Source organism: Pseudophryne corroboree, unplaced genomic scaffold, assembly GCF_028390025.1.
Source record: "Pseudophryne corroboree isolate aPseCor3 unplaced genomic scaffold, aPseCor3.hap2 scaffold_1161, whole genome shotgun sequence".
Lineage (NCBI taxonomy): Eukaryota > Metazoa > Chordata > Amphibia > Anura > Myobatrachidae > Pseudophryne > Pseudophryne corroboree.
The window spans coordinates 80,535-106,878 of NW_026967786.1; the positions used below are offsets into that span (position 1 = coordinate 80,535).

General features: G+C 47.0%; 2 protein-coding genes across 2 annotated transcripts in view; both read left to right on the forward strand.

The window, feature by feature from the left end:
• TMEM8B (transmembrane protein 8B) overlaps positions 1 to 13,052 on the forward strand; it is a 66,475-nt gene extending 53,423 nt beyond the window's left edge. Inside the window, exon 10 of the mRNA XM_063950675.1 lies at positions 10,700 to 13,052. Coding sequence (XP_063806745.1) covers positions 10,700 to 11,035 — 336 coding nt within the window. The 3' untranslated portion in view covers positions 11,036 to 13,052. The remainder of the gene's footprint in view (positions 1 to 10,699) is intronic.
• A 10,388-nt stretch (positions 13,053 to 23,440) lies between these two features.
• Positions 23,441 to 25,873, forward strand: LOC134990319 (uncharacterized). The gene is made up of 3 exons (XM_063950676.1): positions 23,441 to 23,553; positions 23,627 to 23,839; positions 24,436 to 25,873. Exons 1-3 carry the CDS (start codon positions 23,448 to 23,450, stop codon positions 25,158 to 25,160), a joined length of 1,044 nt encoding a protein of 347 aa, XP_063806746.1. The 5' UTR covers positions 23,441 to 23,447; the 3' UTR covers positions 25,161 to 25,873.
• Positions 25,874 to 26,344: the final 471 nt, after the last annotated feature.

Sequence of the window (26,344 nt, forward strand, 5' to 3'; positions counted from 1 at the left end):
TCAGGCACATATACACCTGTGTTACACATATATACCTGTGTGTGGGTATCAGGGGGCCACCACTGTCACTATGTATGTAACACACATACATCAGGCACATATACACCTGTGTTGCACATATATACCTGTGTGTGGGTATCAGGGGGCCACCACTGTCACTATGTATGTAACACACATACATCAGGCACATATACACCTGTGTTACACATATATACCTGTGTGTGGGTATCAGGGGGCCACCACTGTCACTATGTATGTAACACACATACATCAGGCACATATACACCTGTGTTACACATATATACCTGTGTGTGGGTATCGGGGCCACCACTGTCACTATGTATGTAACACACATACATCAAGCACATATACACCTGTATTACACATATATACCTGTGTGTGGGTATCAGGGGGCCACCGCTGTCACTATGTATGTAACACACATACATCAGGCACATATACACCTGTGTGGGTATCAGGGGGCCACCACTGTCACTATGTATGTAACACGCATACATCAGGCACATATACACCTGTGTTACACATATATACCTGTGTGTGGGTATCAGGGGGCCACCACTGTCACTATGTATGTAACACGCATACATCAGGCACATATACACCTGTGTTACACATATATACCTGTGTGTGGGTATCAGGGGGCCACCACTGTCACTATGTATGTAATACGCATACATCAGGCACATATACACCTGTGTTACACATATATACCTGTGTGTGGGTATCAGGGGGCCACCACTGTCACTATGTATGTAACACACATACATCAGGCACATATACACCTGTGTTACACATATATACCTGTGTGTGGGTATCGGGGGCCACCACTGTCACTATGTATGTAACACGCATACATCAGGCACATATACACCTGTATTACACATATATACCTGTGTGTGGGTATCAGGGGGCCACCACTGTCACTATGTATGTAACACACATACATAAGGCACATATACACCTGTGTTACACATATATATACCTGTGTGTGGGTATCAGGGGGCCACCACTGTCACTATGTATGTAACACGCATACATCAGGCACATATACACCTGTGTTACACATATATACCTGTGTGTGGGTATCAGGGGGCCACCACTGTCACTATGTATGTAACACACATACATCAGGCACATATACACCTGTGTTACACATATATACCTGTGTGTGGGTATCAGGGGGCCACCACTGTCACTATGTATGTAACACACATACATCAGGCACATATACACCTGTATTACACATATATACCTGTGTGTGGGTATCAGGGGGCCACCACTGTCACTATGTATGTAACACACATACATCAGGCACATATACACCTGTGTTACACATATATACCTGTGTGTGGGTATCAGGGGGCCACCACTGTCACTATGTATGTAACACACATACATCAGGCACATATACACCTGTATTACACATATATACCTGTGTGTGGGTATCAGGGGGCCACCACTGTCACTATGTATGTAACACACATACATCAGGCACATATACACCTGTGTTACACATATATACCTGTGTGTGGGTATCAGGGGGCCACCACTGTCACTATGTATGTAACACGCATACATCAGGCACATATACACCTGTGTTACACATATATACCTGTGTGTGGGTATCAGGGGGCCACCACTGTCACTGTATATGTAACACGCATACATCAAGCACATATACACCTGTGTTACACATATATATACCTGTGTGTGGGTGTCAGGGGGCCACCAATGTCACTATGTATGTAACACGCATACATCAGGCACATATACACCTGTGTTACACATATATACCTGTGTGTGGGTATCAGGGGGCCACCACTGTCACTATGTATGTAACACGCATACATCAGGCACATATACACCTGTGTTACACATATATACCTGTGTGTGGGTATCAGGGGGCCACCACTGTCACTATGTATGTAACACACATACATCAGGCACATATACACCTGTGTTACACATATATACCTGTGTGTGGGTATCGGGGCCACCACTGTCACTGTATATGTAACACGCATACATCAAGCACATATACACCTGTGTTACACATATATATAACTGTGTGTGGGTATCAGGGGGCCACCACTGTCACTATGTATGTAACACGCATACATCAGGCACATATACACCTGTGTTACACATATATACCTGTGTGTGGGTATCAGGGGGCCACCACTGTCACTATGTATGTAACACGCATACATCAGGCACATATACACCTGTGTTACACATATATACCTGTGTGTGGGTATCAGGGGGCCACCACTGTCACTATGTATGTAACACGCGTACATCAAGCACATATACACCTGTGTTACACATATATACCTGTGTGTGGGTATCAGGGGGCCACCACTGTCACTATGTATGTAACACACATACATCAGGCACATATACACCTGTGTTACACATATATACCTGTGTGTGGGTATCAGGGGGCCATCACTGTCACTATGTATGTAACAGGCATACATCAAGCACATATACACCTGTGTTACACATATATACCTGTGTGTGGGTATCGGGGCCACCACTGTCACTATGTATGTAACACGCATACATCAAACACATATACACCTGTGTTACACATATATACCTGTGTGTGGGTATCAGGGGGCCACCACTGTCACTATGTATGTAACACGCATACATCAGGCACATATACACCTGTGTTACACATATATACCTGTGTGTGTGTATCAGGGGGCCACCACTGTCACTATGTATGTAACACACATACATAAGGCACATATACACCTGTGTTACACATATATATACCTGTGTGTGGGTATCAGGGGGCCACCACTGTCACTATGTATGTAACACACATACATCAGGCACATATACACCTGTGTTACACATATATACCTGTGTGTGGGTAGCAGGGGGCCACCACTGTCACTATGTATGTAACACACATACATCAGGCACATATACACCTGTGTTACACATATATACCTGTGTGTGGGTATCAGGGGCCACCACTGTCACTATGTATGTAACACACATACATCAGGCACATATACACCTGTGTTACACATATATACCTGTGTGTGGGTATCAGGGGGCCACCACTGTCACTATGTATGTAACACGCATACATCAGGCACATATACACCTGTGTTACACATATATACCTGTGTGTGGGTATCAGGGGGCCACCACTGTCACTATGTATGTAACACACATACATCAGGCACATATACACCTGTGTTGCACATATATACCTGTGTGTGGGTATCAGGGGGCCACCACTGTCACTATGTATGTAACACACATACATCAGGCACATATACACCTGTGTTACACATATATACCTGTGTGTGGGTATCGGGGCCACCACTGTCACTATGTATGTAACACACATACATCAGGCACATATACACCTGTGTTACACATATATACCTGTGTGTGGGTATCAGGGGGCCACCACTGTCACTATGTATGTAACACGCATACATCAGGCACATATACACCTGTATTACACATATATACCTGTGTGTGGGTATCAGGGGGCCACCACTGTCACTATGTATGTAACACGCATACATCAGGCACATATACACCTGTGTTACACATATATACCTGTGTGTGGGTATCAGGGGGCCACCACTGTCACTATGTATGTAACACGCATACATCAGGCACATATACACCTGTTTTACACATATATACCTGTGTGTGGGTATCAGGGGGCCACCACTGTCACTATGTATGTAACACGCATACATCAGGCACATATACACCTGTGTTACACATATATACCTGTGTGTGGGTATCGGGGCCACCGCTGTCACTATGTATGTAACAGGCATACATCAGGCACATATACACCTGTGTTACACATATATACCTGTGTGTGGGTATCGGGGCCACCACTGTCACTATGTATGTAACACGCATACATCAAGCACATATACACCTGTGTTACACATATATACCTGTGTGTGGGTATCAGGGGGCCACCACTGTCACTATGTATGTAACACGCATACATCAGGCACATATACACCTGTGTTACACATATATACCTGTGTGTGTGTATCAGGGGGCCACCACTGTCACTATGTATGTAACACACATACATCAGGCACATATACACCTGTGTTACACATATATATACCTGTGTGTGGGTATCAGGGGGCCACCACTGTCACTATGTATGTAACATGCATACATCAGGCACATATACACCTGTGTTACACATATATACCTGTGTGTGGGTATCAGGGGACCACCACTGTCACTATGTATGTAACACGCATACATCAGGCACATATACACCTGTGTTACACATATATACCTGTGTGTGGGTATCAGGGGGCCACCACTGTCACTATGTATGTAACACGCATACATCAGGCACATATACACCTGTGTTACACATATATACCTGTGTGTGGGTATCAGGGGGCCACCACTGTCACTGTATATGTAACACGCATACATCAAGCACATATACACCTGTGTTACACATATATATACCTGTGTGTGGGTGTCAGGGGGCCACCACTGTCACTATGTATGTAACACGCATACATCAGGCACATATACACCTGTGTTACACATATATACCTGTGTGTGGGTATCAGGGGGCCACCACTGTCACTATGTATGTAACACGCATACATCAGGCACATATACACCTGTGTTACACATATATACCTGTGTGTGGGTATCAGGGGGCCACCACTGTCACTATGTATGTAACACACATACATCAGGCACATATACACCTGTGTTACACATATATACCTGTGTGTGTGTATCAGGGGGCCACCACTGTCACTATGTATGTAACACACATACATCAGGCACATATACACCTGTGTTACACATATATACCTGTGTGTGGGTATCAGGGGGCCACCACTGTCACTGTATATGTAACACGCATACATCAAGCACATATACACCTGTGTTACATATATATATACCTGTGTGTGGGTATCAGGGGGCCACCACTGTCACTATGTATGTAACACGCATACATCAGGCACATATACACCTGTGTTACACATATATACCTGTGTGTGGGTATCAGGGGGCCACCACTGTCACTATGTATGTAACACGCATACATCAGGCACATATACACCTGTGTTACACATATATACCTGTGTGTGGGTATCAGGGGGCCACCACTGTCACTATGTATGTAACACACATACATCAGGCACATATACACCTGTGTTACACATATATACCTGTGTGTGGGTATCAGGGGGCCACCACTGTCAATATGTATGTAACACGCGTACATCAAGCACATATACACCTGTGTTACACATATATACCTGTGTGTGGGTATCAGGGGGCCACCACTGTCACTATGTATGTAACACACATACATCAGGCACATATACACCTGTGTTACACATATATACCTGTGTGTGGGTATCAGGGGGCCATCACTGTCACTATGTATGTAACACGCATACATCAGGCACATATACACCTGTGTTACACATATATACCTGTGTGTGGGTATCAGGGGGCCACCACTGTCACTATGTATGTAACACGCATACATCAGGCACATATACACCTGTGTTACACATATATACCTGTGTGTGGGTATCAGGGGGCCACCGCTGTCACTATGTATGTAACACGCATACATCAGGCACATATACACCTGTGTTACACATATATACCTGTGTGTGGGTATCGGGGCCACCGCTGTCACTATGTATGTAACACGCATACATCAGGCACATATACACCTGTGTTACACATATATACCTGTGTGTGGGTATCAGGGGGCCACCACTGTCACTATGTATGTAACACGCATACATCAGGCACATATACACCTGTGTTACACATATATACCTGTGTGTGGGTATCAGGGGGCCACCACTGTCACTATGTATGTAACACGCATACATCAGGCACATATACACCTGTGTTACACATATATACCTGTGTGTGGGTATCAGGGGGCCACCACTGTCACTATGTATGTAACACGCATACATCAGGCACATATACACCTGTGTTACACATATATACCTGTGTGTGGGTATCAGGGGGCCACCACTGTCACTATGTATGTAACACGCATACATCAGGCACATATACACCTGTGTTACACATATATACCTGTGTGTGGGTATCGGGGCCACCGCTGTCACTATGTATGTAACATGCATACATCAGGCACATATACACCTGTGTTACACATATATACCTGTGTGTGGGTATCGGGGCCACCACTGTCACTATGTATGTAACACGCATACATCAAACACATATACACCTGTGTTACACATATATACCTGTGTGTGGGTATCAGGGGGCCACCACTGTCACTATGTATGTAACACGCATACATCAGGCACATATACACCTGTGTTACACATATATACCTGTGTGTGTGTATCAGGGGGCCACCACTGTCACTATGTATGTAACACACATACATAAGGCACATATACACCTGTGTTACACATATATATACCTGTGTGTGGGTATCAGGGGGCCACCACTGTCACTATGTATGTAACACACATACATCAGGCACATATACACCTGTGTTACACATATATACCTGTGTGTGGGTAGCAGGGGGCCACCACTGTCACTATGTATGTAACACACATACATCAGGCACATATACACCTGTGTTACACATATATACCTGTGTGTGGGTATCAGGGGGCCACCACTGTCACTATGTATGTAACACACATACATCAGGCACATATACACCTGTGTTACACATATATACCTGTGTGTGGGTATCAGGGGGCCACCACTGTCACTATGTATGTAACACGCATACATCAGGCACATATACACCTGTGTTACACATATATACCTGTGTGTGGGTATCAGGGGGCCACCACTGTCACTATGTATGTAACACACATACATCAGGCACATATACACCTGTGTTGCACATATATACCTGTGTGTGGGTATCAGGGGGCCACCACTATCACTATGTATGTAACACACATACATCAGGCACATATACACCTGTGTTACACATATATACCTGTGTGTGGGTATCAGGGGGCCACCACTGTCACTATGTATGTAACACACATACATCAGGCACATATACACCTGTGTTACACATATATACCTGTGTGTGGGTATCAGGGGGCCACCACTGTCACTATGTATGTAACACGCATACATCAGGCACATATACACCTGTGTTACACATATATACCTGTGTGTGGGTATCAGGGGGCCACCACTGTCACTATGTATGTAACACGCATACATCAGGCACATATACACCTGTGTTACACATATATACCTGTGTGTGGGTATCAGGGGGCCACCACTGTCACTATGTATGTAACACGCATACATCAGGCACATATACACCTGTGTTACACATATATACCTGTGTGTGGGTATCGGGGCCACCGCTGTCACTATGTATGTAACAGGCATACATCAGGCACATATACACCTGTGTTACACATATATACCTGTGTGTGGGTATCGGGGCCACCACTGTCACTATGTATGTAACACGCATACATCAAGCACATATACACCTGTGTTACACATATATACCTGTGTGTGGGTATCAGGGGGCCACCACTGTCACTATGTATGTAACACGCATACATCAGGCACATATACACCTGTGTTACACATATATACCTGTGTGTGTGTATCAGGGGGCCACCACTGTCACTATGTATGTAACACACATACATCAGGCACATATACACCTGTGTTACACATATATATACCTGTGTGTGGGTATCAGGGGGCCACCACTGTCACTATGTATGTAACACGCATACATCAGGCACATATACACCTGTGTTACACATATATACCTGTGTGTGGGTATCAGGGGGCCACCACTGTCACTATGTATGTAACACGCATACATCAGGCACATATACACCTGTGTTACACATATATACCTGTGTGTGGGTATCAGGGGGCCACCACTGTCACTGTGTATGTAACACGCATACATCAGGCACATATACACCTGTGTTACACCTATATACCTGTGTGTGGGTATCAGGGGGCCACCACTGTCACTATGTATGTAACACGCATACATCAGGCACATATACACCTGTGTTACACATATATACCTGTGTGTGTGTATCAGGGGGCCACCACTGTCACTATGTATGTAACACGCATACATCAGGCACATATACACCTGTGTTACACATATATACCTGTGTGTGGGTATCAGGGGGCCACCACTGTCACTGTGTATGTAACACGCATACATCAGGCACATATACACCTGTGTTACACATATATACCTGTGTGTGGGTATCAGGGGGCCACCACTGTCACTATGTATGTAACACACATACATCAGGCACATATACACCTGTGTTACACATATATACCTGTGTGTGGGTATCAGGGGGCCACCACTGTCACTATGTATGTAACACGCATACATCAGGCACATATACACCTGTGTTACACATATATACCTGTGTGTGGGTATCAGGGGGCCACCACTGTCACTATGTATGTAACACACATACATCAGGCACATATACACCTGTGTTGCACATATATACCTGTGTGTGGGTATCAGGGGGCCACCACTGTCACTATGTATGTAACACACATACATCAGGCACATATACACTTGTGTTACACATATATACCTGTGTGTGGGTATCAGGGGGCCACCACTGTCACTATGTATGTAACACGCATACATCAGGCACATATACACCTGTGTTACACATATATACCTGGGTGTGGGTATCAGGGGGCCACCACTGTCACTATGTATGTAACACACATACATCAGGCACATATACACCTGTGTTACACATATATACCTGTGTGTGGGTATCAGTCGGCCACCACTGTCACTATGTATGTAACACGCATACATCAAGCACATATACACCTGTGTTACACATATATACCTGTGTGTGGGTATCAGGGGGCCACCACTGTCACTATGTATGTAACACGCATACATCAGGCACATATACACCTGTGTTACACATATATATACCTGTGTGTGGGTATCAGGGGGCCACCACTGTCACTATGTATGTAACACGCATACATCAGGCACATATACACCTGTGTTACACATATATACCTGTGTGTGGGTATCAGGGGGCCACCACTGTCACTATGTATGTAACACACATACATCAGGCACATATACACCTGTGTTACACATATATACCTGTGTGTGGGTATCAGGGGGCCACCACTGTCACTATGTATGTAACACGCATACATCAGGCACATATACACCTGTGTTACACATATATACCTGTGTGTGGGTATCAGGGGGCCACCACTGTCACTATGTATGTAACACGCATACATCAGGCACATATACACCTGTGTTACACATATATACCTGTGTGTGGGTATCAGGGGGCCACCACTGTCACTATGTATGTAACACGCATACATCAAGCACATATACACCTGTGTTACACATATATACCTGGGTGTGGGTATCAGTCGGCCACCACTGTCACTATGTATGTAACACACATACATCAGGCACATATACACCTGTGTTACACATATATACCTGTGTGTGTGTATCAGGGGGCCACCACTGTCACTATGTATGTAACACGCATACATCAGGCACATATACACCTGTGTTACACATATATACCTGTGTGTGGGTATCAGGGGGCCACCACTGTCACTATGTATGTAACACGCATACATCAGGCACATATACACCTGTGTTACACATATATACCTGTGTGTGGGTATCAGGGGGCCACCACTGTCACTATGTATGTAACACGCATACATCAGGCACATATACACCTGTGTTACACATATATACCTGTGTGTGTGTATCAGGGGGCCACCACTGTCACTATGTATGTAACACGCATACATCAGGCACATATACACCTGTGTTACACATATATACCTGTGTGTGGGTATCAGGGGGCCACCACTGTCACTATGTATGTAACACGCATACATCAGGCACATATACACCTGTGTTACACATATATACCTGTGTGTGGGTATCAGGGGGCCACCACTGTCACTATGTATGTAACACACATACATCAGGCACATATACACCTGTGTTACACATATATACCTGGGTGTGGGTATCAGTCGGCCACCACTGTCACTATGTATGTAACACGCATACATCAGGCACATATACACCTGTATTACACATATATACCTGTGTGTGGGTATCAGGGGGCCACCACTGTCACTATGTATGTAACACGCATACATCAGGCACATATACACCTGTGTTACACATATATACCTGTGTGTGGGTATCAGGGGGCCACCACTGTCACTATGTATGTAACACGCATACATCAAGCACATATACACCTGTGTTACACATATATACCTGGGTGTGGGTATCAGTCGGCCACCACTGTCACTATGTATGTAACACACATACATCAGGCACATATACACCTGTGTTACACATATATACCTGTGTGTGTGTATCAGGGGGCCACCACTGTCACTATGTATGTAACACGCATACATCAGGCACATATACACCTGTGTTACACATATATACCTGTGTGTGGGTATCAGGGGGCCACCACTGTCACTATGTATGTAACACGCATACATCAGGCACATATACACCTGTGTTACACATATATACCTGTGTGTGGGTATCAGTCGGCCACCACTGTCACTATGTATGTAACACGCATATTACTTTTGTTGACAGACGTTCCGGACCATACGCAGGCGCCACTGTTACCCCCCGACATGGAAGCGGTGGCTCTTCTACCTGTGCCCTGGGACGCTTATCGCCAGCTCAGCCGTGGCGCTGTACGCCTTCGTGGAAACGGAGGAAAACTACTTCTACATTCATAGCATTTGGCACATGCTGATCGCCGGCAGTGTCGGCTTCTTGCTCCCGCCACGTTCCAAGCCTGATGGGAGAGTGGCACCACTGTCCAGGCGGAAAGGCTGTGGCTACCAGCTGTGTGTCAATGAGCAGGAGGAGCTCGGGCTGGTGGACCCCGGATCAGTCTCTATAAACAGCATCTGCACCAGCTGACACAGGAGCCACATGACCGTGTCGGCATTTGTTAGTCCGTGGGACTGTTGTGGCCGGAGCTGGACAATTAGTGTCACAAACTGCCTTCATCTCCAGCACAGGAGAACAGCTGGCGTGGTCAGTATTACCTCATTCAGGACTACCGTGTGCATTAATAACCCACTCCTCAGCAGGGCCACATGGGCCACGGAGGACACGTGGACAGAACAACAGTAACAGGGAACGTCACAGATTATGTGTGATCGGGATAATCACAGCCTGTCTGTGTGGTCAGGAGGCAGGACTACAGTGCATGTATGATGGACGCCACGAGGACGTAGCTAGACCTCTGTGTACTACGGATACTCGCGCAGTGTAACGGGTCACTTGCAACGCTCCACTTTTGTTCCTGGATCACCACTCCCACAGCTTGGGGGCCACAAACTCCTCTCTCTGGTGTTACCCACACACTTTGTTTGATGGGACTGTGTGATTGCACACCACAGCTGGATGGGACTGCGATTGTACATTACAGCTAGATAGGACTGTGTGATTGCACATCACAGCGGGATGGGACTGTGTGATTGTACATCATAGCTGGATGGGACTGTGTGATTGCACATCATAGCTGGTTGGGACTGTCTGATTGCACATCACAGCTGGATGGGAATGTGTGATTGAACATTACAGCGGGATGGGAATGTGTGATTGAACATCACAGCGGGATGGGAATGTGTGATTGAACATCACAGCGGGATGGGAATGTGTGATTGAACATCACAGCTGGATGGGACTGTGTGATTGCACACCACAGCTGGATGGGACTGTGTGATTGCACATCATAGCTGGTTGGGACTGTCTGATTGCACATCACAGCTGGATGGGACTGTGTGATTGCACATCACAGCTGGATGGGAATGTGTGATTGCACACTACAGCTGGATGGGACTGTGTGATTGCACACCACAGCTGGATGGGACTGTGTGATTGAACATCACAGCGGGATGGGACTGTGTGATTGCACACCATAGCTGGTTGGGACTGTGTGATTGCACACCACAGCTGGATGGGTCTGTGTGATTGCACACCACAGCTGGTTGGGACTGTGTGATTGCACTCCACAGCTGGATGGGTCTGTGTGATTGCACACCACAGCTGGATGGGACTGTGTGATTGCACACCACAGCTGGATGGGACTGTGTGATTGCACACCACAGCTGGATGGGACTGTGTGATTGCACGTCATAGCTGAATGGGACTGTGTGATTGCACGTCATAGCTGGATGGCACTGTGATTGAACGTCACAGCTGGATGGGACTGTGTGATTGCATGTCATAGCTGAATGGGACTGTGTGATTGCACATCACAGCTGGAGCCGCCTGCCTCCATTGCACTGGTTTGTTACAGGGCACTACAGGGACACTCTCACGGGAGTGGCATGTTGGGGAAAAGATTTATGTTTTACAATAAAACAACAAAAGTGCAATAAATAATGATAAAAATATAAAGCAGCTGCTACAGTGTTCTGTAATACCAGCCCTGTTTTATGGGAAATAAAATATTGCTAACTGCCAGAGATGGCTAATCTGGGTTCCTGCTCTGTTCAGCCTCCACGTCTGCGAGCGCTGGTTTCATCTGATCGTTTATTTAAAAGTCAAAGTGAGAAGATGCGCCACCAGTAGGCGTGCTCATAACGCTGGTCGGTGTATACATGTCACTGGTTTCATTTATACGCCCTAGAATATATCAATAGCATATAGCAGCGGATTACAGGTTCCTCTAATAAACAGTGTAAGAGCCACCATCTGAGGATGGGGGCAGTGAGGACCTCAGGGAGTTTGAGTTGCAGTGAGGACCTTGGGGAGACGGGGTCACTGAGGACCTCAGGGAGAGTGGGTCACAGTGAGGGCCTCAGGGAGACAAGGGCAGTGAGGGCCTCAGGGAGACAAGGGCAGTGAGGACCTCAGGGAGATGGGGCAGTGAGGACCTCAGGGAGATGGGGCAGTGAGGACCTCAGGGAGATTGGGTCACAGTGAGGGCCTCTGGGAGATTGAATCACAGCGAGGACCTCTGGGAGACAGGAGCAGTGAGGACCTCGGGGAGATGGGGGCAGTGAGGACCTCGAGGAGATGGGGGCAGTGAGGACCTCGGGGGATTGGATCAAAGTGAGGACCTCGGGGAGATTGAGTTGCAGTGAGAACCTCGGGGAGACGGGGGCAGTGAGGAACTCAGGGAGATTGAGTCACAGTGAGAACTTCAGGGTGATTGAGTCGCAGTGAGTACTTTGGGGAGATGGGGCAGTGAGTACCTCAGGGAGATGGGGGCGGAGCAGTGAGGACCTCATGGAGATTGAGCCGCAGTGAGGACCTCAGGGAGATGGGGGCGGGACAGTGAGGACCTCATGGAGATTGAGCCGCAGTGAGGACCTCAGGGAGATGGGGGCGAGGCAGTGAGGACCTCATGGAGATTGAGCCGCAGTGAGGACCTCAGGGTAATTAAGTCGCAGGGAGTACTTTGGGGAGACGGGGGCAGCAAAGACCTCGGAGATTGAATCGCAGTGAAGACAATGAGGAGACGGACAGTGAGGACCTCAAGGAGACTGGGTCACATTGAGGACCCCAGGGAGATTGAGTCACAGTGAGGGCCTCAGGGAGACGGGGGGCAGTGATGACCTCATGGAGACTGAGTCGCAGTGAGGGCCTCGGGGTGACACGGGCAGTGATGACCTCGGGGAGACTGAGTCACAGTGAGGAACTCAGGGAGATGCTGTCTGTCCTGATACAGCTGCACTCAGCATGTCCCTGCAGTCTCCTAATGTTACGTACAGCATGTGAGGGATGTCTAGGACTTGCCTTCATGTTAAAAAGGAAAGCGTTAACCCTATGGCCCAAGTTCTGTGTTCTTAAGTTGAAGCCCTCAGTCTGCAGCAGTCACACACAGGACTCTGCCAGAAGCAGACAGCAAGGGAGTGTTCTTTCCCCTCTGGAAAGACTGACAACACGATCCACCAATCAGAAAGGAGGAGCTGGAAAGAGCCAGCAAGGGGGAATTGTGGGAGGGCGGAAGCTGCTGGGAGAAAGAGACTGTGTGTGTGTGGAGGTGAGAGTGCACAGCTAGACTTACTGGAGGTTGCTGCGAGAAAGAGACTTGTGTGGAGGTGAGCGTGCACAGCTAGACTTACTGGAGGTTGCTGGGAGAAAGAGACTGTGTTGTGTGGAGGTGAGAGTGCCCAGCTAGACTCACTGGAGGGTGCTGGGAGAAAGAGACTGTGTTGTGTGGAGGTGAGAGTGCACAGCTAGACTCACTGGAGGTTGCTGCGAGAAAGAGACTGTTGTGTGGAGGTGAGAGTGCACAGCTAGACTCACTGGAGGTTGCTGAGAGAAAGAGACTGTTGTGTGGAGGTGAGAGTGCCCAGCTAGACTCACTGGAGACTGCTGCGAGAAAGAGACTGTTGTGTGGAGGTGAGAGTGCCCAGCTAGACTCACTGGAGGTTGCTGGGAGAAAGAGACTGTGTGTGGAGGTTAGTGCACAGCTAGACTCACTGGAGGTTGCTGGGAGAAAGAGACTGTTGTGTGGAGGTGAGAGTGCACAGCTAGACCATACCCTCCAACTGTACCTTTTTAATAGGTACTGTACCTTTTTTTTATGGTCTGTACTGATTTTTGGCTCACCAAACTTCCATTGAAAGTATAGGAAAAGGGGCGTGGCCTAATTTGTACCGATTTTTATTTGTAAAATGTTGGAGGGTATGCTAGACTCACTGGACGTTGGTGTGTGTGTGTGTGTGTGTGTGGAGGTGAGAGTGCACAGCTAGACTTACTGGAGGTTGCTGGGAGAAAGAGACTGTGTTGTGTGGAGGTGAGAGTGCACAGCTAGACTCACTGGAGGTTGCTGCGAGAAAGAGACTTGTGTGGAGGTGAGAGTGCACAGCTAGACTTACTGGAGGTTGCTGGGAGAAAGAGACTGTTGTGTGGAGGTGAGAGTGCACAGCTAGACTCACTGGAGGTTGCTGAGAGAAAGAGACTGTTGTGTGGAGGTGAGAGTGCCCAGCTAGACTCACTGGAGACTGCTGCGAGAAAGAGACTGTTGTGTGGAGGTGAGAGTGCACAGCTAGACTCACTGGAGGTTGCTGAGAGAAAGAGACTGTTGTGTGGAGGTGAGAGTGCCCAGCTAGACTCACTGGAGACTGCTGCGAGAAAGAGACTGTTGTGTGGAGGTGAGAGTGCACAGCTAGACTCACTGGAGTTTGCTGGGAGAAAGAGACTGTGTGTGGAGGTTAGTGCACAGCTAGACTCACTGGAGACTGCTGCGAGAAAGAGACTGTTGTGTGGAGGTGAGAGTGCACAGCTAGACTCACTGGAGGTTGCTGAGAGAAAGAGACTGTTGTGTGGAGGTGAGAGTGCCCAGCTAGACTCACTGGAGACTGCTGCGAGAAAGAGACTGTTGTGTGGAGGTGAGAGTGCACAGCTAGACTCACTGGAGACTGCTGCGAGAAAGAGACTGTTGTGTGGAGGTGAGAGTGCACAGCTAGACTCACTGGAGTTTGCTGGGAGAAAGAGACTGTTGTGTGGAGGTTAGTGCACAGCTAGACTCACTGGAGACTGCTGCGAGAAAGAGACTGTTGTGTGGAGGTGAGAGTGCCCAGCTAGACTCACTGGAGACTGCTGCGAGAAAGAGACTGTTGTGTGGAGGTGAGAGTGCACAGCTAGACTCACTGGAGACTGCTGCGAGAAAGAGACTGTTGTGTGGAGGTGAGAGTGCACAGCTAGACTCACTGGAGTTTGCTGGGAGAAAGAGACTGTTGTGTGGAGGTTAGTGCACAGCTAGACTCACTGGAGACTGCTGCGAGAAAGAGACTGTTGTGTGGAGGTGAGAGTGCCCAGCTAGACTCACTGGAGACTGCTGCGAGAAAGAGACAGTTGTGTGGAGGTGAGAGTGCACAGCTAGACTCACTGGAGACTGCTGCGAGAAAGAGACTGTTGTGTGGAGGTGAGAGTGCACAGCTAGACTCACTGGAGGTTGCTGAGAGAAAGAGACTGTTGTGTGGAGGTGAGAGTGCCCAGCTAGACTCACTGGAGGTTGCTGGGAGAAAGAGACTGTTGTGTGGAGGTGAGAGTGCACAGCTAGACTCACTGGAGTTTGCTGGGAGAAAGAGACTGTGTGTGGAGGTTAGTGCACAGCTAGACTCACTGGAGACTGCTGCGAGAAAGAGACTGTTGTGTGGAGGTGAGAGTGCACAGCTAGACTCACTGGAGGTTGCTGAGAGAAAGAGACTGTTGTGTGGAGGTGAGAGTGCCCAGCTAGACTCACTGGAGACTGCTGCGAGAAAGAGACTGTTGTGTGGAGGTGAGAGTGCACAGCTAGACTCACTGGAGACTGCTGCGAGAAAGAGACTGTTGTGTGGAGGTGAGAGTGCACAGCTAGACTCACTGGAGTTTGCTGGGAGAAAGAGACTGTTGTGTGGAGGTTAGTGCACAGCTAGACTCACTGGAGACTGCTGCGAGAAAGAGACTGTTGTGTGGAGGTGAGAGTGCCCAGCTAGACTCACTGGAGACTGCTGCGAGAAAGAGACTGTTGTGTGGAGGTGAGAGTGCACAGCTAGACTCACTGGAGACTGCTGCGAGAAAGAGACTGTTGTGTGGAGGTGAGAGTGCACAGCTAGACTCACTGGAGTTTGCTGGGAGAAAGAGACTGTTGTGTGGAGGTTAGTGCACAGCTAGACTCACTGGAGACTGCTGCGAGAAAGAGACTGTTGTGTGGAGGTGAGAGTGCCCAGCTAGACTCACTGGAGACTGCTGCGAGAAAGAGACAGTTGTGTGGAGGTGAGAGTGCACAGCTAGACTCACTGGAGACTGCTGCGAGAAAGAGACTGTTGTGTGGAGGTGAGAGTGCACAGCTAGACTCACTGGAGGTTGCTGAGAGAAAGAGACTGTTGTGTGGAGGTGAGAGTGCCCAGCTAGACTCACTGGAGACTGCTGCGAGAAAGAGACTGTTGTGTGGAGGTGAGAGTGCACAGCTAGACTCACTGGAGGTTGCTGAGAGAAAGAGACTGTTGTGTGGAGGTGAGAGTGCCCAGCTAGACTCACTGGAGACTGCTGCGAGAAAGAGACTGTGTGTGGAGGTTAGTGCACAGCCTGACCATACCCTCCAACTGTACCTTTTTAATAGGTACTGTACCTTTTTTTTATGGTCTGTACTGATTTTTGGCTCACCAAACTTCCATTGAAAGTATAGGAAAAGGGGCGTGGCCTAATTTGTACCGATTTTTATTTGTAAAATGTTGGAGGGTATGCTAGACTCACTGGACGTTGGTGTGTGTGTGTGTGTGTGTGTGTGTGTGTGTGTGGAGGTGAGAGTGCACAGCTAGACTTACTGGAGGTTGCTGGGAGAAAGAGACTGTGTTGTGTGGAGGTGAGAGTGCACAGCTAGACTCACTGGAGGTTGCTGCGAGAAAGAGACTTGTGTGGAGGTGAGAGTGCACAGCTAGACTTACTGGAGGTTGCTGGGAGAAAGAGACTGTTGTGTGGAGGTGAGAGTGCACAGCTAGACTCACTGGAGGTTGCTGAGAGAAAGAGACTGTTGTGTGGAGGTGAGAGTGCCCAGCTAGACTCACTGGAGACTGCTGCGAGAAAGAGACTGTTGTGTGGAGGTGAGAGTGCACAGCTAGACTCACTGGAGTTTGCTGGGAGAAAGAGACTGTGTGTGGAGGTTAGTGCACAGCTAGACTCACTGGAGACTGCTGCGAGAAAGAGACTGTTGTGTGGAGGTGAGAGTGCACAGCTAGACTCACTGGAGGTTGCTGAGAGAAAGAGACTGTTGTGTGGAGGTGAGAGTGCCCAGCTAGACTCACTGGAGACTGCTGCGAGAAAGAGACTGTTGTGTGGAGGTGAGAGTGCACAGCTAGACTCACTGGAGACTGCTGCGAGAAAGAGACTGTTGTGTGGAGGTGAGAGTGCACAGCTAGACTCACTGGAGTTTGCTGGGAGAAAGAGACTGTTGTGTGGAGGTTAGTGCACAGCTAGACTCACTGGAGACTGCTGCGAGAAAGAGACTGTTGTGTGGAGGTGAGAGTGCCCAGCTAGACTCACTGGAGACTGCTGCGAGAAAGAGACTGTTGTGTGGAGGTGAGAGTGCACAGCTAGACTCACTGGAGACTGCTGCGAGAAAGAGACTGTTGTGTGGAGGTGAGAGTGCACAGCTAGACTCACTGGAGACTGCTGCGAGAAAGAGACAGTTGTGTGGAGGTGAGAGTGCACAGCTAGACTCACTGGAGACTGCTGCGAGAAAGAGACTGTTGTGTGGAGGTGAGAGTGCACAGCTAGACTCACTGGAGACTGCTGCGAGAAAGAGACTGTTGTGTGGAGGTGAGAGTGCACAGCTAGACTCACTGGAGTTTGCTGGGAGAAAGAGACTGTTGTGTGGAGGTTAGTGCACAGCTAGACTCACTGGAGACTGCTGCGAGAAAGAGACTGTTGTGTGGAGGTGAGAGTGCCCAGCTAGACTCACTGGAGACTGCTGCGAGAAAGAGACTGTTGTGTGGAGGTGAGAGTGCACAGCTAGACTCACTGGAGACTGCTGCGAGAAAGAGACTGTTGTGTGGAGGTGAGAGTGCCCAGCTAGACTCACTGGAGACTGCTGCGAGAAAGAGACAGTTGTGTGGAGGTGAGAGTGCACAGCTAGACTCACTGGAGACTGCTGCGAGAAAGAGACTGTTGTGTGGAGGTGAGAGTGCACAGCTAGACTCACTGGAGGTTGCTGAGAGAAAGAGACTGTTGTGTGGAGGTGAGAGTGCCCAGCTAGACTCACTGGAGGTTGCTGGGAGAAAGAGACTGTTGTGTGGAGGTGAGAGTGCACAGCTAGACTCACTGGAGTTTGCTGGGAGAAAGAGACTGTGTGTGGAGGTTAGTGCACAGCTAGACTCACTGGAGACTGCTGCGAGAAAGAGACTGTTGTGTGGAGGTGAGAGTGCACAGCTAGACTCACTGGAGGTTGCTGAGAGAAAGAGACTGTTGTGTGGAGGTGAGAGTGCCCAGCTAGACTCACTGGAGACTGCTGCGAGAAAGAGACTGTTGTGTGGAGGTGAGAGTGCACAGCTAGACTCACTGGAGACTGCTGCGAGAAAGAGACTGTTGTGTGGAGGTGAGAGTGCACAGCTAGACTCACTGGAGTTTGCTGGGAGAAAGAGACTGTTGTGTGGAGGTTAGTGCACAGCTAGACTCACTGGAGACTGCTGCGAGAAAGAGACTGTTGTGTGGAGGTGAGAGTGCACAGCTAGACTCACTGGAGGTTGCTGAGAGAAAGAGACTGTTGTGTGGAGGTGAGAGTGCACAGCTAGACTCACTGGAGGTTGCTGAGAGAAAGAGACTGTTGTGTGGAGGTGAGAGTGCCCAGCTAGACTCACTGGAGACTGCTGCGAGAAAGAGACTGTTGTGTGGAGGTGAGAGTGCACAGCTAGACTCACTGGAGTTTGCTGGGAGAAAGAGACTGTGTGTGGAGGTTAGTGCACAGCTAGACTCACTGGAGACTGCTGCGAGAAAGAGACTGTTGTGTGGAGGTGAGAGTGCACAGCTAGACTCACTGGAGGTTGCTGAGAGAAAGAGACTGTTGTGTGGAGGTGAGAGTGCCCAGCTAGACTCACTGGAGACTGCTGCGAGAAAGAGACTGTTGTGTGGAGGTGAGAGTGCACAGCTAGACTCACTGGAGTTTGCTGGGAGAAAGAGACTGTTGTGTGGAGGTTAGTGCACAGCTAGACTCACTGGAGACTGCTGCGAGAAAGAGACTGTTGTGTGGAGGTGAGAGTGCCCAGCTAGACTCACTGGAGACTGCTGCGAGAAAGAGACTGTTGTGTGGAGGTGAGAGTGCACAGCTAGACTCACTGGAGACTGCTGCGAGAAAGAGACTGTTGTGTGGAGGTGAGAGTGCACAGCTAGACTCACTGGAGTTTGCTGGGAGAAAGAGACTGTTGTGTGGAGGTTAGTGCACAGCTAGACTCACTGGAGACTGCTGCGAGAAAGAGACTGTTGTGTGGAGGTGAGAGTGCCCAGCTAGACTCACTGGAGACTGCTGCGAGAAAGAGACAGTTGTGTGGAGGTGAGAGTGCACAGCTAGACTCACTGGAGACTGCTGCGAGAAAGAGACTGTTGTGTGGAGGTGAGAGTGCACAGCTAGACTCACTGGAGGTTGCTGAGAGAAAGAGACTGTTGTGTGGAGGTGAGAGTGCCCAGCTAGACTCACTGGAGGTTGCTGGGAGAAAGAGACTGTTGTGTGGAGGTGAGAGTGCACAGCTAGACTCACTGGAGTTTGCTGGGAGAAAGAGACTGTGTGTGGAGGTTAGTGCACAGCTAGACTCACTGGAGACTGCTGCGAGAAAGAGACTGTTGTGTGGAGGTGAGAGTGCACAGCTAGACTCACTGGAGGTTGCTGAGAGAAAGAGACTGTTGTGTGGAGGTGAGAGTGCCCAGCTAGACTCACTGGAGACTGCTGCGAGAAAGAGACTGTTGTGTGGAGGTGAGAGTGCACAGCTAGACTCACTGGAGACTGCTGCGAGAAAGAGACTGTTGTGTGGAGGTGAGAGTGCACAGCTAGACTCACTGGAGTTTGCTGGGAGAAAGAGACTGTTGTGTGGAGGTTAGTGCACAGCTAGACTCACTGGAGACTGCTGCGAGAAAGAGACTGTTGTGTGGAGGTGAGAGTGCCCAGCTAGACTCACTGGAGACTGCTGCGAGAAAGAGACTGTTGTGTGGAGGTGAGAGTGCACAGCTAGACTCACTGGAGACTGCTGCGAGAAAGAGACTGTTGTGTGGAGGTGAGAGTGCACAGCTAGACTCACTGGAGTTTGCTGGGAGAAAGAGACTGTTGTGTGGAGGTTAGTGCACAGCTAGGCTCACTGGAGACTGCTGCGAGAAAGAGACTGTTGTGTGGAGGTGAGAGTGCCCAGCTAGACTCACTGGAGACTGCTGCGAGAAAGAGACAGTTGTGTGGAGGTGAGAGTGCACAGCTAGACTCACTGGAGACTGCTGCGAGAAAGAGACTGTTGTGTGGAGGTGAGAGTGCACAGCTAGACTCACTGGAGGTTGCTGAGAGAAAGAGACTGTTGTGTGGAGGTGAGAGTGCCCAGCTAGACTCACTGGAGGTTGCTGGGAGAAAGAGACTGTTGTGTGGAGGTGAGAGTGCACAGCTAGACTTACTGGAGGTTGCTGGGAGAAAGAGACTGTGTTGTATGGAGGTGAGGGTGCACAGCTAGACTCACTGGAGGTTGCTGGGAGAAAGAGACTGTGTTGTATGGAGGCGAGGGTGCACAGCTAGACTCACTGGAGGTTGCTGGGAGAAAGAGACTGTGTTGTATGGAGGCGAGGGTGCACAGCTAGACTCACTGGAGGTTGCTGGGAGAAAGAGACTGTGGGCAATATTTACTAATATCCGTGTTTGAGTCGGTTTGTGTAGTGTTTAAACTCGTTTTGTATCGGGGTCATTTTCATGCAACTTTTTGAATCCATATACGCAAAGTTACGAAGCAGTCGACTTTATGGTTTTCGAGTTTTCCGATGTCGATGCCAGTCGTTTTTTTTGGCACATTTACGGCCGTCATTGTCGTTTGCGTACGAGTTTTTGTTGGATTTGCAGCTTTTTTTCCTAAGTTAAACGCGGCAGGGTTTTTTTTTCCGCGGCCGCATTTTCACTTTCAGTTTCGATTTTCATCCCCGTTCGTGATTGGTTGTGTTTCAGATGGTAGGAGTGTCTGTGCGCAACCATATAAATACGCCCCAAACCGTCCGCACCTCGTGGGTTTAGTTAGTAATGAGGAGGAGGGAGGTTGTGCTGTGGAGGTAGGTGATTTTGTGGTTTGGTGAGGAGTGTTGGTAGCGATTTCTGAGTGTGGTATTGTGTTTGAAAGTCGTCTTGTCATTCTTGTTGTCTTATATTTTGTGGTTTTGTCTCATTTTTAGTCAAAGTTATTTTTCTTTATAGTACCTTGTCAGTGTGTGTGTGTGTGTGTGTGTGAGTTGTGTAGTGGTAGTGGAGGAGTGTGTTGTTTGTCTTTTTTTTTCCCTGTGTTAACTGTGTAGACACACAATTATGTGTGACTCAGAGGTGGAGGGTGTGAGTGAGGGGGAGGAGGTCGGTCAGGTGGAGGAGGTGAGTGTTAGTGAGGTGGAGGAGGTGGGTGAGGTTGCTGCAGCAGCCTCAAGTGACAGTGACAGTCAGAGAGCTCCGCAGCCACGCACCACTACTAAGACTGGGCGGAATGTTAAGTGTAGTTTTGCTGAAAATGTGGCATTGGTGCGTGAGCTGATGAAGTATCAGAGGCAGCTATTTGGGCCTGAGTCCGCCAAGGTGCCAACACGGAGGAAGACGGTGTTGTGGTCGAAAGTAGTTGCTGCTGTCAATAGTGAGGGGGTGGTCAAGCGGACGGAGGACACGTGCCGCAAACGGTACTATGACATAAAGCGACGTGTCAAGTCCAAAATGGCCAAGGAGGCCAAGTCTGCTCGGAAAACCGGTGGTGGGCAGCCCTATATTGCAAGTTATCTGGAGTATGAGGAGCCCATGCGGAGTGTAATACCTCCTGAAGTTGTCTCTGCAACCCATGTCCGGGATTCAGATAGGCCCAGGAAGAATGGTGAGCATGTGGTTTTTTTTTTTGTGTTAAAATGTTTTATTTTGTAATCTGTGTCATGTGACGTTGCATATTCCTCCCATCTTCAAGTGTGTGTCTGCAAATTCATTGTTTTGGGTCATGTGTTAGCTAAAAGCCAATGTAACATCTTACTTTATTGTATGTCATGTGTTTTTCAGACAGATATTTAGCATGTGTAGTTTGGACTTGGTGTGTCTCTGATTTGTCCTGCAATAATGTGTTCCTTTTGGGCGTTTTTTTTTTTTTAGATTATGACTGTTTTATATATGTGTTCCATGGTTTTTTTAAGTGAACAAATTCGTTGTCATGTTAGAGGCTGGAGTACTGGAAAGTTGTTTTTAAACCACTTACATGTGTAATGTCATCTTTAGAGAATGTTATTGTTTTTTTTGTTTTTTTTTTGGCTTGTATTTGTACCGTGACACCATACTGCATATTTTTTTACCCAAAAATTAGTTTTTTAAATATTTTGGTCATATACTGGTAATGTGTCTTTGGAGTGCCACATCACAGAGCAAATTAGATATTGCATCTGTAATATTTTTAAAATCAATACAAAATGAAGTTGTCTTTTTTTTTTTAAAAATAAAAAACCTTTCCTTGAACTTGTGGCCTATATCAGTGTCCTGTACATGTTTGGCTGTCTTGATGTTGCCATAGTGCATATGTGTTTTGGTTGTTTTTTGTGTTTAATTTTTGGCTTTCTGGTCCTTATGTTTGTTTGAATTAAAAACCAAGCATTTCTAAATGTATAAATGTTTATAAGCATAATGGGTGGATGTATACACAATAGTATGATTTATGAATATATTTCATTTTATACAGTGTCTGAAAAAAGCAGTACTACTCGTCGGCCAGTAAATCCTAACACATCTGATGATGATGACGCTGCGGAAGCAGGTAAAGTGTCCATTGTAGTATAGGGTATGCTTGTAAAGGAATGGCCATAACAAAATTGCACTTTCATTAAAAGGTCCATCAAAAGAAGTATGGAGCAGCAGACGTGGCACTTCTGTAAGACATCACCACAAAAAACCTGTGGCCGAAAAGAAAGCAAGGTCGTATGTCCCGGCACAAACACAGCAGGCTACCCTGTCACGAAGATTATCATCCGTATGTTCTGTCCCCCGACTCCAAATTTTGGACACACCTCCAAGACGTCATCCACACTCCCCTCATCTTGATTGTGAGTATCAAACTGGAATCAAAGTGAAAAATGTCAGAACATAATCATAATCAGTCATAACCGCATTAAGTCAAAACACTTCCAAAACAAAAATACTTACCGCAGTAAGTAAAAGCTGAAATGGAATCCAAACTAAATGTCCTTGTCCACATCCAGTAAAGATATGTATGTCCACTTGAGTCATACAGTATGACATTGGGTATAAGATGCTGCAACAAAAAAGCATGTTGGTTTGTTTGTTGAAAGTTTTTTTTTTCTGAATCTCTCATGTGTGCTTGAGGTTACATTGCAAAATACATTCAAAAACATTACTATGTTTGTTGGAACAAAGCTATAAGGTAACACATTATGTATTACAATGTTTTTTTATGGTGGAGTATGTGTGAGCTACAATAAAACTAAAGTGTTTGCTTTCACAATTAAGTAACCAGACACATTTGCCACAAACAGGCATATGTATGCATTTAAGCTATGAGTGATGTTGCTAGGCAGAATAGTTGAAAGCAACAGTGAATGACATGTGTTCCATGTGTAGTGATTTTTTAACATTTCACAAACATAATGGATAGCTAACGTAGATATGTTTAATATTTCAGCTTCGAGTCCTGGGAACAGCATCCCTCCGCAACAACACCAACACAGTGACATGGAGGAGACAAACATCTTAGAAATGCAGCCATTAACGCAAGGAATGAGCCCCCCAGCACCTGTGAGTACACCACCACAGCAAAGCACACCACCACCACAACACAGCCCAACAACACCAGGAACACAAGGCCCTGATCAGGTGTTTTGGACTATTTGGGCTAGACAGCAGGCCACTAATGAAGATTGCCTGCGTAAGCAGACACAAATGTTTGCAAGCCTACCATCTCACCTCAGAAGAATCTCAAGAAATCTGAGTCGACAAAATGAGCAAACAACCAGAATAGGCAATACCATGGAAGTCATGCGTACAGACATTACACAGGTCATGGGCAACTTACAGCGCATAATGGAAGAACAGCACAGACTAATGGAAGAACAGCACAGACAACAGCAAAGTTATATGAGCATTTTTCAAAACAGTCAAAAGATTAATGAAAGTTTAATCAGAATAGTAGACAATCAAAATGCTGCTACACGTGAACTCAATGCCACCCTCACTAACCTGAATGAAACTCTCAGATGCATGCACCAACAGCAAACAACCAGCAGTTCTGGTACGACTACTCCAAATATCACGCCAGTCTCATCACCACCAAGATGGTCCACCAGAGCACGCCAACATGACAGTGCTAAAGGCAAAGGCCAGGACAAGCAGCCACCCAAAAAAACGTAAAAAAACAAGTTAGACATTTGTGATAATTAACACAAAATAGTTTGCAAGTGTTTTTGATGGTTTACAAAATATCACACTTAGCTCCTTGACCCTTTTTTAACATCATTAATTATAAGTGGGCCAAAATAATAGAAAAAAATAGTACGCACATTTATTCCTTTTCTTTTTTTTAGGGTATTGGAGGAGGAAAATGTTGATGTAGCCACACATACATGTTAGCAGGAAGTAAACTGACCACTTGATTTTTTTCTAATCATTACTCTTTCTAGATTCCAATCATTCTCTTTGCCTGCAGATACAATAATTGCCAGCCAGGCAGAATGTCTTTAGCAGGAAGTAAACTGTACACTTGTTTTTTTTTCTAATCATTACTCTTTCTAGATTCCAATCATTCTCTTTGCCTGCAGACAATCCAAATTACAATGTTAGTGATACATATTTTTGCTTTCTTATCTATACAACATTACAAGATGAACTCAATTGAGTGGCGTAAAAAGCTTGTAATATGTTGCCTTTGTTTTGTTTATAAAACATTGTCCAAATGAATGTCAGTATTGTTGGGACATGTTTGTGTGTGTTAAAAATTATTAAGCATGTTTTTACACATGATGCTGAAACAAACAAATATGTACTTTTACCCTTAAAAAAAAAAAAGTGTACAATAATGTATATGTGTGGCAAACTGTGTATTTACTTACACATCATCAAGTTTACAGCATCAAACATTAGTAAAAAAATTATTCATGATTACAGTAAGTTTGTGAGTCTTAAATATGATGTTGCATCACACATAGGGACACATGTTTTCCTCAAGGCTAACATATTATATGTTGAGGAGTGTTTTTTGGGAACACAGGTTCTCAAACTCGCCCATCAGGAACCCACACAGTGCATGTTTTGCAGGTCTACTCACAGAATCACAAGTGACATAATTAGCTCCACCTGTGAACCTTTTAACATATGTCTGTGAGTAATTCATACACCTGTGCTTCTACTGTGTTACTTGAAAAACATGCACTGTGTGTGGTCCTGAGGGCCGAGTTTGTGAACCTGTGCATTAGGACATTACACACAATGATAAAGTAAAATATTAAATGGTTGATGTTGGCTTGTAAGAAATTAGCACTGCAAGATTTCGAACACTTATCCAGACTTAATGCATGCCACTCATAATCTATTGTTTT

Bases quoted from the DNA above. Each gene is read 5' to 3' on its own strand.
- LOC134990319 (XM_063950676.1), top strand. From the start codon at position 23,448: ATGATTTATGAATATATTTCATTTTATACAGTGTCTGAAAAAAGCAGT. The intron at 23,554-23,626 runs GTAAAGTGTCCA...TTTCATTAAAAG, and splicing joins TGATGACGCTGCGGAAGCAG to GTCCATCAAAAGAAGTATGG. The intron at 23,840-24,435 runs GTGAGTATCAAA...TTAATATTTCAG, and splicing joins ACACTCCCCTCATCTTGATT to CTTCGAGTCCTGGGAACAGC.